Source organism: Dendrobates tinctorius, unplaced genomic scaffold, assembly GCF_039654945.1.
Source record: "Dendrobates tinctorius isolate UK_male_01 unplaced genomic scaffold, ASM3965494v1 ptg000086l, whole genome shotgun sequence".
Lineage (NCBI taxonomy): Eukaryota > Metazoa > Chordata > Amphibia > Anura > Dendrobatidae > Dendrobates > Dendrobates tinctorius.
Window position 1 is genome coordinate 62,612,515 of NW_027361754.1, and position 18,031 is coordinate 62,630,545.

General features: G+C 47.6%; 1 protein-coding gene across 3 annotated transcripts in view; it reads right to left on the minus strand.

The window, feature by feature from the left end:
• Positions 1-18,031, minus strand: part of WNT4 (Wnt family member 4) — a 175,491-nt gene that overhangs the window by 67,832 nt on the left and 89,628 nt on the right. For all 3 annotated transcript variants that reach the window (XM_073585502.1, XM_073585503.1, XM_073585504.1), the window contains exon 2: positions 4,540-4,775. In XM_073585502.1, the coding sequence (XP_073441603.1) occupies positions 4,540-4,775 (236 nt within the window). The remainder of the gene's footprint in view (positions 1-4,539; positions 4,776-18,031) is intronic.

Genomic DNA, 18,031 nt, shown 5'->3' on the forward strand with positions numbered 1-18,031 from the left:
TGTTGTTTCAGTGAACAAGAAGGAGGAAGGATGCTCTTGGAAGCCATGATGACATGTGCTCTATCCAGGAGTACAGCTAAAGAAGCATCAGGTAACCAGCCCCTAGACCATCCATGCTTTCAGAGCACGGTGGTAAGCTGAGAGACTGCGTGGGATTATACAACCAGCAGTAAAGTGTTTTCCCTTGGAAATACTGCAACAACCTAGGATCAGTGAAGAATAGTGCAAGTGGGTACTTGAGCTGCCATCACCATCTACTCCCCTAGGGATCATCTGCAGTGCCGGCTATACTACAGTCGAACACTCCAACTGGCGTCACGAATCACTACATAAACTTTATCCCCATGCAATTCTACCCCTTTTACATGACAGCCTGGGGCCACGGACCAGGTCACCGCCACTGTGACATCTCCCATTGAAGTTAACGGGCTCGGTACCGAGTATCCCACTGCCCCTCAGGCGCGTCACTGCCATTTCCCATGGTGGCTTACAATTCTCCCATTCCCCGAGACTCACAAACAGACTTGGTGGTGGAGTCGGCATACTCCTGTCCCCACAATGCATTTTCCAGGTAATCCCCCCAGTTCCATCACTCTCATTCAGTTCTTTTGAGGTCCACACCATCAGGCTATTCTGTCCCCTCTCCTTCAGAGTAGCGGTCACATACCGGCCCCCAGGCTCACCCATCCACTTCCTTGATCATTTCTCTGCCTGGCTGCCGCACTTCATGTCCTCAGAACTCCGAACCCTTATCCGGGGAGACTTCAACATCCCCATTAACAGGCCCACTTCCACATCTGCATCCCAGCTTCTGTTACTAACCACTTTTCTCGGCCTCTCACAGCTCTCAACCTTTGAGACACACAAAGACGGTAGCACCCTTGACCTGATCTTTGTCCGGCTGTGCTCATTTTCCTACCTAGATAACTCACCGCTTCCCCTCTCTGACCACAATATTCTCTCCTTCACGCTCACAAATCCTCGCCCACCCCAGTACACTTCTACCTACCACACATTCAAAAATCTACAAGCCATTAACCCTCATACACTTTCAGACTCCCTACACTCATCACTGTCCCCAATCTCCTCTTTTTCCTGTCCTGATCTGGCTGTACACCACTATAATGACACTCTCAGAAGCACCCTTGACCAAGTAGCTACCATCACCCTCAGAAACACCAAGCACAGTGTAAAACAGCCCTGGATCACGTTGCAAACTCGATTTCTTCAGTGATGCTCTAGGAGTGCTGAACGCTTCTGGAGGAAAACTTGCACACCAGAAGACTTCATCCACTTCAAATTTAAGTTAAGAACCTATAACTCTGCCCTTCACCTCGTCAAACAGACCCACTTCAAAACCCTGATATCACTATCCAACAACCCCAAGAAACTTTTTGACAGCTTTCACTCACTCCTCAGGCCGAAAGCAAAAGCCCCTTTCACAGACATTTCTGCTGATGACCTGGCCTCCCACTTTATAGACAAAATAGATAATATCCGTCAGGAAATCCACTCCCAGCCACCAGGTGCCGTGACTCCCATCCCTCCCTGCATTTCCCCTGGCTCACTCTCTACATTTGATCCCATCACAGAAGAAGAAGTCTCCAGGCTCCTCTCTTCTCATCCGACTACATGCACTACTGACCCCATTCCCTCACATCTCCTCCAGTCTCTCTCTCCAGTCATCACAACTCAACTAACTACAATCTTGAATCTCTCCCTCTCCTCGGGCATTTTCCCCTCCACCTTCAAACACTCTATCATTACTCCAATATTAAAGAAACCCAATCTTGACCCATCCTGCACAAACAACTAGAGACCAGTCTTCAATCTCCCCTTCATCTCTAAACTCTTGGAGCATCTGGTCTACTCCTGCTTTACCCGTTACCTCTCTACTCACTCCCTCCTAGACCCTTCACAGTCCGGCTTCCGCCCCCTATATTTGACAGAAACTGCACTCATCAAAGTGACCAATGACCTTCTGACAGCAAAATGTAACGGTGACCACTATCTGCTCATTCTTTTCGACCTTTCTGCAGCTTTCGACACTGTTGACCACCATCTCCTACTCTCTAGGCTCCAGTCACTAGGCATTAAGGACACTGTTGTCTCTTGGTTCTCTTCCTATCTTTCTGACAGCTACTTCAGTGTTTTGTTCGCTGGCTCCACTTCATCTCCTCTTCCTCTCACTGTGGGGGTACCTCAGGGCTCAGTCCTTGGCCCCCTTCTCTTCTCTCTCTACACGGCCCCAATTGGACAGACCATCAGCAGATTTGGGTTTCAGTACCATCTTTATGCTGATTACACACAACTATACACGTCATCCCTTGACCTTAGCCCCACTGTACTATAGAACGCCAGTGACTGTCTGTCCGCAGTCTCCAACATCATGTCCACTCTCTATCTGAAACTCAGGCTTTCCAAAACTGAACTTCTTCTGCTCCCGCCGTCTACTAACCTTCCTAAATGTGACATTTCCCTCTCTGTGGGTGGCACCATAATAACACCCCGGCAGCAATTGCGCTGTCTGGGTGTTATGTTTGACACCAATCTCTCCTTCACCTCCCATATACAATCTCTTGCCCGCTCTTGCCGCTTACACCTAAAGAACATCTCTAGAATCCGCCCTTTTCTCACCATGGAAACAACAAAAACCCTCACTGTAGCACTGATCCACTCCTGCCTGGATTACTGCAACGCTCTATTAATTGGTCTCCTCGTCACTCGACTATCCCCTCTCCAGTCCATACTTAATGCAGCAGCCAGGGTCATCTATCTGACTAATCGGTACTCGGACACGTCCGCTCTTCGCCAGTCGTTATACTGGCTGCCCATTCAATATGGGGTCCAATTCAAAGTACTTGCTATCACCCACAAAGCTCTCCACAGTGCGACACCTCCTTACATCTCCTCCCTCATTTCTGTCTATCGATCGCTGCGCTCTGCAAATGACTTTCGACTAATCCTTACCTCCCATGCCCGACTCCAAGCCGTCTCCCGCGTTGCGCCAATCCTCTGGAATGATCTACCCCAAGAAATTAGGACCAGCCACAACTTGCACAGTTTTAGGACCTCCCTCAAAACACATTTGTTCAGAGCGGCCTATCACGATCCCTAAACAAAGTAATTTTATGTGTAAGTGTGTGTGTGTGTGTGTGTGTGTAGCCCATTCACTATCTCCATGTCAGGAACGGCAGAACGCACTAAATAAAAATAATAATAAAGTGCGTTCGCCGCTCGGGGTCCACCGTGCAGTAGATGATATGACTGCTGCTAGGTAATGACAGAGGAGCAATATGGCGGTATAATGCGCACGGGTTCAACTTCACCCAAAGTGCGCAGAGCGGGCTCTGTTCACACACAAAGACGCCGCAACAAAAACATACAAAAACACTGAGCCTGTTAGTGTCACAGGCCTCAGGTAAATGCACACATGGTATCTGGTCACAGGAGCAGGACCTAAGACAGAGGAGCTGCTTCCGTCTAGACCTACCGTGTGTGCGGCTTCGCTACTGCGAGTGCCAAGAAGGGCTGGAACTGCAGCGCTGTGTAGGACACTACCGCTCGATGACAAAGCTAGAAAGCAAGCGCAATGTCAGACGCTAGCGTAGAGGTGCGGTGTGCACAGTGGCCTAAGGCTTGCCACTGACTGGCGCTGACTGCTAAACTAATTCCCTATCCACATGCGTAATATCAGAGGGAAGGGGTTTTATAATGAGTCAGTCACCAGAAACATACATCCGTCACCATTCACACATAGCAAGTAGAGTCTATACTAGCGCATGGCAGAACGGCCATGCGTGCTTTTTATAGCCGTGCGGGACCTTCCAGATCTCCGAGATGGACCAATGAGTTCTGGAACAGGCCTGGGCACATGACTTCCGATCTCCAATGGGAGATCGTCTCGTGAGCATGCCCAGTGGGAATACAGAGGGACTTAGTGTCTGGAACGGTCTGCTGCGAAGTAATCTCCTTTGCAGTAGAAAGACAGCAGGAGGCCGCAGAATGTGAGGCTCTGGATTCCTGCAGAGCAGACGCAGACGCAGAAACCTGACGCCTAACACTCTATCTATCCCCCACTCCCTCCAGATGGCTCACTGTAAATACACACCTGTACTTTGTATCTCCCCATCTCATTTTAGATTGCAAGTTCTCATGAGCAGGGTCGTTTTATTTTGCTTTAATTATTGTATTATTGTTAACGCTGTTACTTACGACTGTTGTGTTTGAAACTGTTAAACTGTAAAGCGGTGCGGAATATGCTGGCGCTACATAAATAACGATTATTATGGTATTTTTATTATTTCTGGATATTATTACAAGCCATCCAGACCTCTTTAATATAAATCTCTTCATGGACTGTGTCCTTCAGCAATGTAATCCACTGCCTGAGCAGTGTCTCTGAATTTATTTTAAGGTTGGCTAAATATTACTAAGTAATGTTCTTTAAAAGTCGTCAACTTCTTTAAGTGGAGAATGACTTTACTAATGTAAACAGCACTATAAGGCTTACATGACTTCAAAATCTATGTTTCTTACCCTGTGTCACCACTTTTCCAAAAACAGGCAATGTGTCGAGTGTTGAACAGTTCCAGCGTCGATTCCTGAACTGATACTGGCATTCTTCAATTGCCAGCTGAGCCCCTCGCCTCACGGAGTCCATGACTTCCAGATTCCTCTTGCACATTTGCACCTGGCGTTGAATTAATCCCTTGAGCTTCTCACAAGTTTCTTCCTCTGAAATACTGCCTACTGAGGACAGTTTTGCAAGATACCTGTAGGATATACAGAGGAAGACAGCTTAATTTGTGTAGAAAGTGGAACTTAGAAGAAGGTTACGTCTAAAGCTTAGAAAAGTCATAAGGTATGGACAGTTTTTTTTGAAGGTTCTAAGATTTGGAAATGTGTTTTGTCACACATTCATTGGTCACGTCGGTGCATACATCCAGACTCCTCCTTAAAAATGGATTCGGGCGTATGTGCTACCGGGACCTTAGACTATAATGTTACAGACAGAATGAACATGTGCTCTGACGTGCATCATTTTCGGGCATATACACCTACTGGAGACGGATACCCAGATGTAGTCTACTACATCTGAGTGTCCACCTTGAGTAGGCATATACGCCTGAAAATGATGCATGACAGAGCACATGTTCACTCTATCGGCACCATTACAGTCTATGATTCTGTCAGCACATACACCCAAATCCTGTTTTTTTTTTAGGGGGGGGGTTCCGGATGCAATCCCCGATGGTACCAAAGAATGTGTGACAAAACTCCATTAAGTATGATGCTGCTAATATAGCTACTCCAGAGACACCCGAGTTAAAAGGTTTAGGTTTTCTAGTAGAAAAGTGCCTTCTTTTTTTAATACAGCGCCATGCTTGTCCATTGGTTGTGTCTGATATTGCAGCTCTCCAAGTTTAATAAGCCTGAGCTGCAATATCAACACCCAGCCTATGAGCCAGTATCCCGTAAAACCCTTTTAAGCCCCAGTATTCAATCCGAAATGGCACTTTTCAGGACACAAGACTTGACGTGTGCTCACAGCCATATTCGATGGGGCCGTGATGAAAGACCGTTTCAGCGTGTTCTCTTTCTTGTAGTAGATTTGCAGAACATTTTTGGCAACAGATGTGTAAGTTATTTACAACTGAACATTCGGCCTTTTAAAACTATTTGCTCGTTCCATTCAGGGAGTACGAGTAATGTGCGAGAAAAGAATAATAATAAAAAAAAGCAAACATATTTTAGCAGCACCTTACTGGCTGTGAGACACTGCAGGCACTTTGCCTATAGAGCTTGCAATCCAAATGTTCTGTCAGGACCGGACAAGGAAAAACTTCCTCATCTTGTAAATGTAATCTTGGCTGCCGGACAACCCATCTGTCCCCCGCTCAGTGATCAATCGTCTTCTTACTGACATATCTTGCAGGAAGTTTGGGCAGTGATCGCCCTCATTCTCACAAGTCTGCAACTTTCTGCTCTATCTCGCTGATACTATAGGGATGTGCATTCCTAGCTGTGAATCTATCTTGTCAGAAATCCTGATTACTGCTGTATCCAAGTAGTACTTGGAAAAGCCGGAGGTCTGCAGAGTCAGCCAAAATAAGTAGAAAATTTTTCTGAGTGCCAACTCCCAGCTGCCATACCGTCTTCTCTCAGCTTCTGTTGTTTTCTAATCACTCTCACAAATCTATTACAAACCAAACGATCAGAATTGTGATTACAGACCTGTAGCTCATTTGTAGAGGAAAACAAGTTCGGAAGTTCATGCATTTGGGCGATTTTGGCTTCTACACAAAGACTATTAGTAGAGTAGCTTAGAGCCCAAAGAACCCTGAATAGTAAAGTCCATGTCCCAGGTGGCCTACACGTCCCTTGTCCAAAGACGAAAAGCGTTCAAGACACTCTGGGTAATGCCCCCCAAAGAATAGTTTAATATCTACTCAGGCCATATTGTATGTAGTCCATATGGAAAGGCCACCTGTCAAGAAATCCCATCCCAGTGTAGTATTGAAGGTGTATTCCAGCATTTAATGTATGTGCACAATGATTTTTTTCGTTGTGGTTTTGGGGCAGAAACATGTTAGTCTTTTTGCTGATTTTTTTTAAAGAAGAAACTGAGTAGAACTCCAAGTTTTTGAGAAGTTTTGAATTTCTGTGGAGGATTTGAAGTGTTTGCTCTAGATATCTACTCCAAAAACTCAACTGGACTGAAACTGTCCAAGTCTTTCTGAAAGCCTCAAAATTCCTCAAAAACTTGGAGTTTCTGATCAGTTTCCACTCCAAAAACTCAGCCAAAAGACTTAGTGTGCACATAGCCTTATGGTAATATAGGTCAAGTGGAAAAGAAACCAGTCATAGAAAGACCATAAGAGCCGTACTAAACTAAAGTATCTATAGTACCTCCTAGTACCTCCTATAGTATCCTAGTATCATATGGTATTGAAGCTTTTTTGAGCTTGACATGTACTTTTGAGAATATTATGGAAACATACATTTCTGAATATTGCTCTTCTGGTGATACGTGTGAAGCCATTTTCTCACAAGGACCTCCCACCTTATCTCTTTTAAGTTTAGTCTCTTCTGTCTTGGCAACTTAGAATTCTATATGCCCTTGATGCTGTATTATCTGACCAATATTCCTCCACCTGTACTATATTATTATTTATTATCCCTACTAACCAGAATCCCACAATGTCTGTCGGCTATTTCATCCTTCTTCTCCGCTAGATTTCTAAAATTTAATATGGACAAAACAGAATTCATCATCTTTCCCCCATCTCACTTGACCCCCCAACAGACCTATCCATTAAAGTAAATGGCTGCCCACTCTCCCCAGTCCCACAAGCTCGCTGCCTCGGGGTAATCCTTGACACTGATCTCTCCTTCAAACCACTTACCCAAACCCTTTCCACTTCCTGCCGACTTCAACTCAAAAATATTTCACGGGTCCATACATTCCTCAACCAAGAATCTGCAAAAACCCTAGTCCACGCAATCATCATCTCCCTCCTTGACTACTGCAACCTCCTACTCTGTGGCCTCCCCTCTAACATTCTCGCACCCCTCCAATCTATTCTGAACTCTGCTGCCTGACTAATCCAACCATCCCCCCGCTATTCCCCGGCCTCTCCCCTCTGTCAATCCCTGCACTGGCTCCCCATTACCCAAAGACTCCAGTTCAAAACCCTAACAATGGCATATAAAGGCATCCACAATCTTTGCCCTCCATACATATGTGACCTCGTCTCCCGATACTTACCTGCACACAACTTCCGATCCTCACAAGATCTCCTTCTCTACTCCCCTCTTATCTCCTCTTCCCACAATCGCATACAAGATTTCTCCCGCGCATGCCCCCTACTCTGGAACTCTCTACCACAACATATCAGACTCTCACCTACCATGGAAACCTTCAAAAAGAACCTGAAGACCTACCTCTTCCAACAAGCCTACAACCTGCAGTAACCACCAATCGACCAAACCGCTGCACGACCAGCTCTACTCTCGCCTACTGTATCCTCACCCATCCCTTGTAGATTGTGAGCCCTCGTGGGCAGGGTCCTCTCTCATCCTGTACCAGTTATGACTTGTATTGTTTAAGATTACTGTACTTGTTTTTATTATGTATACCCTTCCTCACATATAATGCGCCATGGAATAAATGGCGCTATAATAATAAATAATAATAAGAATATTATACTTTGGGTAGGAGGGCACATTTTTACACACATCTTTTTAGTCTGTACTGGCTTCATAATACCTATTTAGTTACGATGGTTTGTTAGTTTAATGATACACACTCCTTGGACTTCCCTGTCCCGTACTATTTAGGTCTGACATCAATGGGTATGATAACACAATTGTTTGTAGGGCTTTAATTGTTTTTTAAGGGGATGTCCAGTACTGGCTATGACACCTTCAGTGTTGGCACTGCTGTTCCCAGCAATGACATGACTGGTTGGGTCAGATACAGCCTGCAGCCAATCAGTAGCTGTTTTTGGCTGCAGCTCATTAATATTCCGTCAGGGCCTTCATCTACTCTGACGAGCCAGCACTCATTGGCTGCCACTTGCACGAGGCACTACAATGTCATGTCACCGCCAGAAACAGCGGCACTATTACTATTAGTGAGGATTTCTACAAGCAGAGATAACACACATTTGCTTGCGAGTTTCAGAGATTAGACACCATCCATAATTTATGCTAAATTTCAGTCTATCTACCCACATAGAAGCCTACTAAACAACCTACAAGAAAAGATGAATGGTATATGACACCAGAATTTGGCATTACTATCTCAAGTCAAGGTCAGTTTGTTACATATGCAGATATAAGATATCACAATATGGGTATTTATAATTTTTGCATTCTGTAGGTAAAAGTTAGACCTTTGGTTAATTTCTAAGAGGGACTTAAGATGAGGTAATCAGGGTGCTCATATGATTGATTACAGTATCTAGAAGTACAAAGTTGCCTGAGACCAGAAGAATACCACCATTGTACAACTATTAGGGGGTGACATCACCTGGCCAACATGTCTTGTCTTTTGTAAATCATATTGTAGGGAAAGAACAGGAAGATCAAAGCAATTCTTTGTTCACAAGGTAATGCTAAAGATAGGGTACGCAGGTCGCATGCAGTGTCATGCGCCCATAGGCGGAGCTGACAGGAGGAGCGGCAGGGGGCGGAGCTTAGAGGCAGCTCCAAGGAACGCAAGTGTGAAACCAGCCTAAGATATAGTGTCTCCAGGTTGGTGGTGGGAGATGTACAGCTGAATTCCCAAAATGGGATATAAAGGACCCAAGTGTGACATGAGGGGGAATAGAGGAAATTAAGAGACTGAAGGAAGGTTGTCATTCATGGACCAGTTGACCATCTGAGGCATATGGGAACCCCACAGATCAGGCAGTAGAAATTTCAATGACTGATCCTTTTATTTTCAGGGGAGATAGCATGGTACTGAAGGAGTCTGGCAGCGGATTTCTCCTGTCTCAATGTGGAAAACACACAAATTAGTAGCCGAGACATGCGCTCATCTGTATGGGGGAGTCAGGAGAGATAGCTCTCTGCCAAATGAACGTTCAGTCGACAGCTATTTCATGTATGGCCGGCTTCACCCCCATTATACATGTGATTTTTGCTCTCTGCTTTGTATGAAATATGACCTAGTGTCAGATTAATAAGCAGGTAGACCCTACAGGCAATTGTGCAATGTCTCATTGCTATTTTACCGCCCTGGGATCATAATACGAGGATTGCCTGGAGCTTTCCTGCCCACCGTGTCAATGTAGGATTCTATACAGATTCATAATTCATTTTTCTTGCTGGAAATGGCTGAGCTATAAATTATGTGTTAAGCTGCTGAAATTCCTTCCCAAGCCTGACAGACCAACCTCTGGGAGGCCTACAGCCCCGTGCTTATTACAGACCCTCCATATCAGCTCCAAATTTCGGTCCTGCCCTCCCAAAGATTTACAGGCCTCAAATATTTGGAACTTCCTTTCCACGGTGATCCAAAATTCTTATTTATCTTGTGTATATCTTTGAGATTCCCTTGCTCTAACACTTTGGCACAACCTGTTTCCTGCCACTGACACCAGGGAATGGGTTTACCATCTGCTGGAGAAACCCTAATATGGATACTCCAACCACTTCATATTATTGATCAAGTTACCTTCTCCAAGACCCAACAGCGATGGCTCATGAAATTCTCTGCCAGCTAAAACAAGATTATTGATAAAGTTACCAGTTACTAAATGCAGCCCAAATGAAGGGGGCCAGTAATCAGAATATTAGTGATGGAGTAGTATAAACACCTGCAAAATTCATATACTGTACCTTTAAAGAAAACCTGTTAAGACTAAGTGAACACAAAGTCTTTTTCAGGCGGATTCCTCCTGGAACTCGCCTGAAAAAGCGCCGCAAAAACTGAGCATAATTCAAAGCAATGTAAAACGACCTGTTCAGTTTTTTCTTACTTCTTTTAACTGCTTCAGGGTTCAGAAAATGACCACTTTGTTTCCAGAAGTGGCTTCTCCTAGTAAAACTATGGTGGAATTGACGGCGGGCGCGTGACCGGGCGGGAGCGCGCAGGTGAGGGGATGCCGCAGCGGCCGCCGCAGCAGAAGGGGCATCGGCGGGCATAACCGCCGATGTCACAGTACCCCTCCCCTTACGGCGTCCCTTACCGAGATTGGCCAAAAACTTTTTTAGAATGCGAGGGGCGTTGATATTTTCCCGAGGCTCCCAGGACCTCTCCTCGGGACCAAAACCCACCCAATCGATAAGAAAAAGGGTCTTACCCCGGGCTTTCTTCATAGCCAAGATGTCCTTGACCTCGAAGACGTTATCCGAGATGGCAGGAGAAGGAGGGACGATGGAAACTGGTTGGAACCGATTCAGGACTACGGGTTTCAGGAGCGAGACATGGAAAGCGTTGGGCACCCGGAGCGAAGCAGGCAACCTCAGTTTGTAAGCCACGGCATTAATACGTCCAATCACTTCAAATGGTCCAATGTACCGAGGACTCAGCTTGTAAGAGGGAACTCTCAGACGGATATGTCGAGTTGAAAGCCAGACCTTGTCACCTGGATGGTACGGGGGTACGTCCTTCCGTCTTTTGTCTGCATGCTTCTTGATTCGGTCGTTGGCACTTTTGAGCGCATCCCTGGTCTCTCTCCAAATCTGCGAGAATTCTTTAGCAAGAGAATCGGCTGCGGGTACCTCAGTAGAGGTGGAAATAGGCAACGGAATACCTGGGTTTTGACCGGTTACCACAAAAAAAGGTGACCTGGTGGTAGATTCACTGGGATGATTATTGTGCGAGAATTCAGCCCAAGGTAAGAGCGCAACCCAGTCGTCTTGATGAGCGTTGGTGAAGTGACGTAGGAAGGTGGTTAACCCCTGATTAATTCGCTCCACTTGCCCGTTGGTCTGAGGATGATATGCGGAGGAAAAGTCGAGAGATGTACCCATAAGCCGGCAGAGTGCCCTCCAGAAGCGGGAGGTGAACTGGACCCCCCGATCTGACAGAATCCGCTGAGGAAGACCATGCAGCCTGAAGACCTGGTGGATGAAGATCTCAGCTAACTTCGGGGCGGACGGTAGTCCCGATAAGGGAATGAAATGGGCCATCTTGGAAAAGCGATCTGCCACGACTAAGATGGTGGTACATCCGGCCGAGCGGGGCAAGTCAGTCACAAAGTCCATGGCGATCTGTTGCCAGGGGGCCTCAGGAACTGGCAAAGGGTGAAGAAGACCGGCGGGCAAAGTCCTAGCCACCTTATTCTGGGCACAGATTGTGCAAGAGGCCACGTAGTCCATCACATCCTGGCGAAGCGTGGGCCACCAATAATACCGGGAAAGTAGTAAGAGAGTCTTCTTGGTCCCAACGTGTCCAGCAATTTTGGAGGAATGTCCCCAGCACAACACCTCTATACGTTTGCCTGGAGGGACGAAGGTCTTACCGGGCGGAGGGGTAGCAAAATTCACAGGAGCCACGGTGATCATCCTAGAAGGCTCGATGATACAGGATGGGACTTCCTCCCTCTCTGAAGACTGCAACGACCTGGAAAGGGCATCGGCCTTGATGTTCCTATTACCCGGTCGGAAGTGAAGTTGGAAGTCAAAGCGGGAAAAAAACAGGGCCCACCTGGCTTGCCGGGCATTGAGCCTTTGGGCGGATTGCAGATAGGCCAGGTTTTTGTGGTCTGTGAGGATGGTAAAGGGATGTACAGCTCCTTCGAGTAAATACCGCCATTCAGTCAAGGCCATCTTAATGGCCAGTAATTCACGGTCTCCAATGGAGTAGTTGCACTCCGCCGGTGAAAAGACTTTAGAGAAGAAGCCGCATGGAACCAGCCGTCCGGACGAAGCCTGCTGGGACAGGACCGCCCCAGCTCCAGTGGAGGAGGCATCCACTTCCAGGACAAAGGGTCTGCTGGTCACAGGCCGATGCAAAATGGGTGCTGAGGCAAAAGAACGTTTCAGAGTTTGGAAAGCGTTTTCCGCTTCAGGGGACCAGCTGTTGGGCTTCGTTCCTTTACGGGTCAGATCCGTGATGGGTTTGGTAACCGTAGAGAAGTGAGGCACAAACTGACGGTAATAGTTTGAGAACCCAAGAAACCGCTGGATGGCCTTAATCCCCACTGGACGAGGCCACTTGAGAACCGCACCGAGTTTTTCGGGATCCATGCTTAGACCGGAGTCGGTGACGACATATCCCAAGAAGGGTAGTGACGACTGCTCAAAAAGGCATTTCTCGATCTTGGCGTAGAGTTGGTTCTCTCGAAGACGGTGCAAGACCAAGCGTACACTCTTGCGATGAGAGGGTATGTTCTACCTCTGGGAGGAACCGCTCCAGGAATCAGGTCGATGGGGCAGTCATAAGGCCGGTGCGGAGGCAGGGAATCCGCCTCTTTCTTGCAGAAAACATCAGCATAGGCGTGATATGGCACAGGAAGACCAGGGAGGTCTGTAGGCTTGCGCTGAGGATGGGGACGGACCAGGGTACGTAAACAGCTTACATGGCAGGCGTGCCCCCAACGCAGGATCTCTCCGGAGCGCCAGTCGATAACAGGCTCATGCCGCCTAAGCCAAGGTAGCCCCAAAAGAATGGCGTGGGATAACTGAGGCAGGACATAAAAGGCAATCTTTTCAGAGTGAAGTGTGCCAACTTGCAGGTTTACTTCAGTGGTTACCGTGGTGATGAGCCCAGGAAGAGGTTTGCCGTCAACGGAGGTGATTGCTCGGGGATTACTTAGGACGACTACGGGAATCTGGAGTCTGTCAACCTCCTCCTGGTGGATGAAGTTGCCTGCCGCGCCCGAGTCCACATACGCCTCCACAGAGCTACGCCCGCGACCTGAAATAAGCAGAGCTGAAACAGTAAGTGGAAGAGAGGGGGTCGAATCACCTAGGGGGCCCTCTCCTACCTGGCCTAGGCGGATGCGTTTCCCGGTCTCTCAGGACAAGTGCGTATGAAGTGATTGGCCCCTCCACAATAGAGACAGAGTCCCTTGGTCATTCTCTCCCTACGCCGTTGTTCAGACAGCTTGATGCGATCAACTTGCATGGGCTCAGGGGCGGTGTTACTAGGGAGGGCAACGGTGCGCGGAATAGGAGCTTGGTATAACCTAAAGGGCCTCCTCTCCCTAGCTGACTCTCGGGCGCGCTCCTGAAAACGCAGGTCAATACGAGTAGCCAGGGAGATGAGATCCTCCAGGGTGGTGGGGAGGTCACGCCCGGCCAACTCGTCTTTGATTTTACCAGAAAGTCCTCTCCAAAACGCACCAACCAGGGCTTCATTATTCCACCCCAGCTCCGAGGACAAGGTCCGAAAACGGATGGCGTATTGCCCTACCGTAAGGGACCCCTGGCTGAGGTTAAAAAGGGCCTCTGTGGAGGAAGCAAGGCGTCCAGGTTCATCAAAAACCTTACGGAATGTCTCCAAAAAACACTGGATGTTGGTCACCACCGGGTCATCCCTCTCCCATAATGGATTCACCCAAGCCAACGCCTCCCCCTCTAGGTGGGAGATTATAAAGGCCACTTTAGCACGGTCCGTAGGATACTGTTGGGGCGAAAGATCAAAGTGCAACCTGCACTGATTTAAAAATCCCCTACACAATTTTGGGTCCCCACAGTACCTGGGCGGTTTACCGAGACGGGGGGGGGGAGAAGAGACGGTGTCCCGGCCTAGGGTGGAAGCGGCCGCAGAGGACTGCAAAGAAAGCAGCCGATCATCCACGGACGCCATATACCCCAAAATGTGAGACTGAGCATCGCGCTGTTGTGCGAGCTCCTGCTGGAGACTGACTAAGAGAGGTGCGTGTGCTGGGTCTGCGGTCTGAAGAGCGGAGAGCCGGGTGTCCATGGACTTCATGAATGACATGATACGGGTCTGATTTTCTCTAAGGAAGAGCAGTTCCTTTTGAGTGGCAGCCGCGGCACCGGCGGGGTCCATGGCCTGATGATACTGTAATGCTAGAGGGAACCTAAGTTAGAGAGTGGACCCTCTGGATCGCGGATCCGGAGCCCCAGGGTCGAGCACACCAGGTGAAGACCGACCCCTATACAGGGATCGTTTGGGGCAGGACCACAGAGGACGGAGGCGCGACAGCCGGAACCAAGAGGGACGGCTCCACGGACAGAAGGACAGGGAAGGCAATGGTACGAAGAACGAGCAGGGACCAGAGGAGCAGGACAGAACCAATACGGAAGACAGGCACGTGGATAGACCTAGGCGGACTGAAGACGGAGGACGGCACCGGGGATGGAAGACAGCGCCCAGGCAGGCTGGGAGGGAAGGGAGCAGGAGACAGGGAGCGACAGGGAGAGTCAGGCAGAAAGCGGTTAAGCTACAGGAGAACTGTAGAGGCCAGAGGGTGCAGGAAAACTACACAATCATCAGGCGTCCTCCTAACTGCGAGGACGCCTGAAGTACAGCAACCCCCGGATGTGCGTCAGCCAAGCCCGCCCCTCGGCGCCGCCCATCGCAGGGGAGACCCAAGCCCGCCCCTCAGCGCCGCCCATCGCAGGAGAGAGAGAGCGGAAGGCGGCGAGCGCGAACCAGGGGGCGGGAACCAGGAGCCGACGTAAGGAGGAATTGACGGCGGGCGCGTGACCGGGCGGGAGCGCGCAGGTGAGGGGATGCCGCAGCGGCCGCCGCAGCAGAAGGGGCATCGGCGGGCATAACCACCGATGTCACAATAGCTACAGAAGAAGTGTTCAGTTTCCATGCAGATTGAAACATTGTACATTAACAATGTCGATAATCCATTTCTCCAGAACAAGAGGCACTCTTTGTAGCCTTCTGCAACTGATAGTTAAGGTTTCCTAATTTAATACCACCCACCTACATTGTGAAATTCAAATTTTCCAAAAATGTCCATTCAAAATGTCTTTCAGACATCAGACAACTACTTTAAATAAAGTATTACTGTACAGTCAGACATATCCTATGATCATCTAATAAATCTTCCCGAATAAACCTCATGTATGAAAATTAGTGCATAGAATATGTTAGCAAATTAAAGCTGACCAAACGCATATAATAGCCAAACATTTGCCCACAGCTAAATCTCCTGAATAACAAAACGATCAGGCTTTAAATTTGACCTGCCCGATTCTTATCTCTCCCAACATCATCTGTCTGGGGAGAGTGAGGAGGCCTTCACACTTATTAGACTGTTGGCCAATTCTGTCACTATTGCTGGATTCAGACAAATTTACTTGAACGCTTATGGGGACCATGTAAACATGTAAATCATGGAATTACTGCCTCATAGAATCATAGAATGGTAGAGTTGGAAGGGACCTCCAGGGTCACCGTGTCCAACTCCCTGCTCAATGCAGGATTCACTAAACCATCTCAGACAGATATCTGTCCAGCCTGTTTGAAGACTTCCATTGAAGGAGAACTCATCACCTCTCATGGCAGCCTGTGCCGTTAAATGATTGTCAAGAACGTCACGTTGTGATCCAACACCTATAAAGAACTTGACAACCCAACACAATAAAATCCAACCATTCAGAATTTCTGGACACGGATCAGAAGTTGCTCATAACTTTACCTTCATAAAGTTCATTGTTAATCGTGTGCAACTTAGAACTTTCATGCAACTTTGTTTGCGATTTGGTGGGTTTTTTTTACAGCTGTAATACAGTCACCCAACAACAAGTTGACAACAAATCGCAGAAATGTTTTTGGTTGCGCGACTTATCTGATTTATCTGCTGTTGGGCAACCAGAGTGTCTGTGTAGCTCAGACTAAAGGAATGATCTAATCAGGTGCTCGGTTTTAATCACTTTTCCAGAAAAATGTTTGAAAAGTGGTGTCAATCTGCCCTCGTACCCTGTGAGTACACAATGTAATGTTACTTTTCTAGAGTTACTTTTCTTATTTACAGAAGCAAATATCACTTTTTGCCAGCAATGAAAGGAAATGTTATTATTCACATGTAGAAACTAAACCTCTATACAGACCTAATAATTCTCTGTGATCAATTGTAGAAAACACAAGGTGCGGACTTCTAGTTTTCATACTGATTTATTGCAGCTATGGCAAATTTTTAAGGACTGAACCTAAGGTTTGTAGTGCACATTTCAATTGTCCACATGTCACATTGCAGTATGTTGTTTTAAAGGGGTTGTCCGGGATGAATTTATTTTTTATCTGTGGGTTTAAATACTAAGGCCGGGGTCAGACTTGCGAGTGTGACGCGAGAAACTCTTGCGAGTCTCTCACATCAATACCCGATGCTGCCGCCCGCACTTGGGACCGGAGTGTGCGGCTGCATGTATTTCTATGCAACTGCACACTCCAGTCCCAAGTGCTGGCGGCAGCACCGGGTATTGATGCGAGAGACTCGTGCGAATTTCTCACATCACACTCGCAAATCTAACCCCGGCCTACGTCAGGTAGATGCAAACTACCTGCATAGTCTACCCGGTGCCGGGTCAGAGCGATCACTGACCAGTCCTATCGGCGATTCTGCTGCTTCACATTAACAGAGCAGCTCTTCCTCTTCTGGGCTACTTGTTCGACGGGGTGTGAACACCATTGTTTTGCTTATTAATAGCCAGCTTTTTGCAGTTAGGCAGCGAGGAACCAGCTATCAGTCAGCATGACACAGGCAGTCACATCCCATCAAGTGAGTAGAGCAGAAGCCAAGGAATCGCCAACAGGAGCTGTCTAGACCGCTTTGTGCTGACAGAGAGCTATACTGAGCAGAACAGGCAGGAAGTTAGCAACTACCTGCCTGATAGTTCTTAGACCCAAAGTTAAAAAAAATACAATTGTCCTGGGCAACCCCTTTAAGTGAATTACTACTATATTGGGTAAAGAAATGCATGAAGACTGCTGCAACTCAGCAGCTCCACCTAACAAACAGGCAATCCCTGCATATTTTGTGACTGTCTAACAGCCACGAGACATGCAGCCAAGGGAACTCGACTATAGGTGTCTATATGACTTCACTACATGTGCTGGCCCTGTCGGGGCGCAGGGAAGAAGGCTTGACTGCGTTATTTCATTGTGATAGATTGGACAAAGATAGCATTACTACATTTGGAGAGGGCACTCAGGGGGGCATTATTACTTATTAAAGAGCCACTAAGGGGGCAGTAATACATTCAAAATGGGCCATTTAGGGGTCATTGTTTGTGACATTATTTGTTTTAAGGACGCACTCAAGAATCATTATTACACTGTTAGGCCTGTTTCACACTTCAGTTTTTTGACGTCAGTCAAAATCCGCCAGTTTTAGAAAAAAACGGATCCGCCCTTTTTTGGCGGATCCGTTTTTTTCCCCCATAGACTTGAATTAGCGGCGGATTTTGACTGACGGTCGTCCGTTGTATCCGGTTTTGGATGGATCCGTTTGAATTGTAGTGGATCCTGGGCGGAGCATCTCTCTCTCTCTCCCTCCCTCTCTCTCTCTCCCCTTTTCCAGACCGCGGTTCCTGTAAATTTCCTACCCTTTGCAACTTGGGCGGATCCATCCAAAAAACGGTCCGC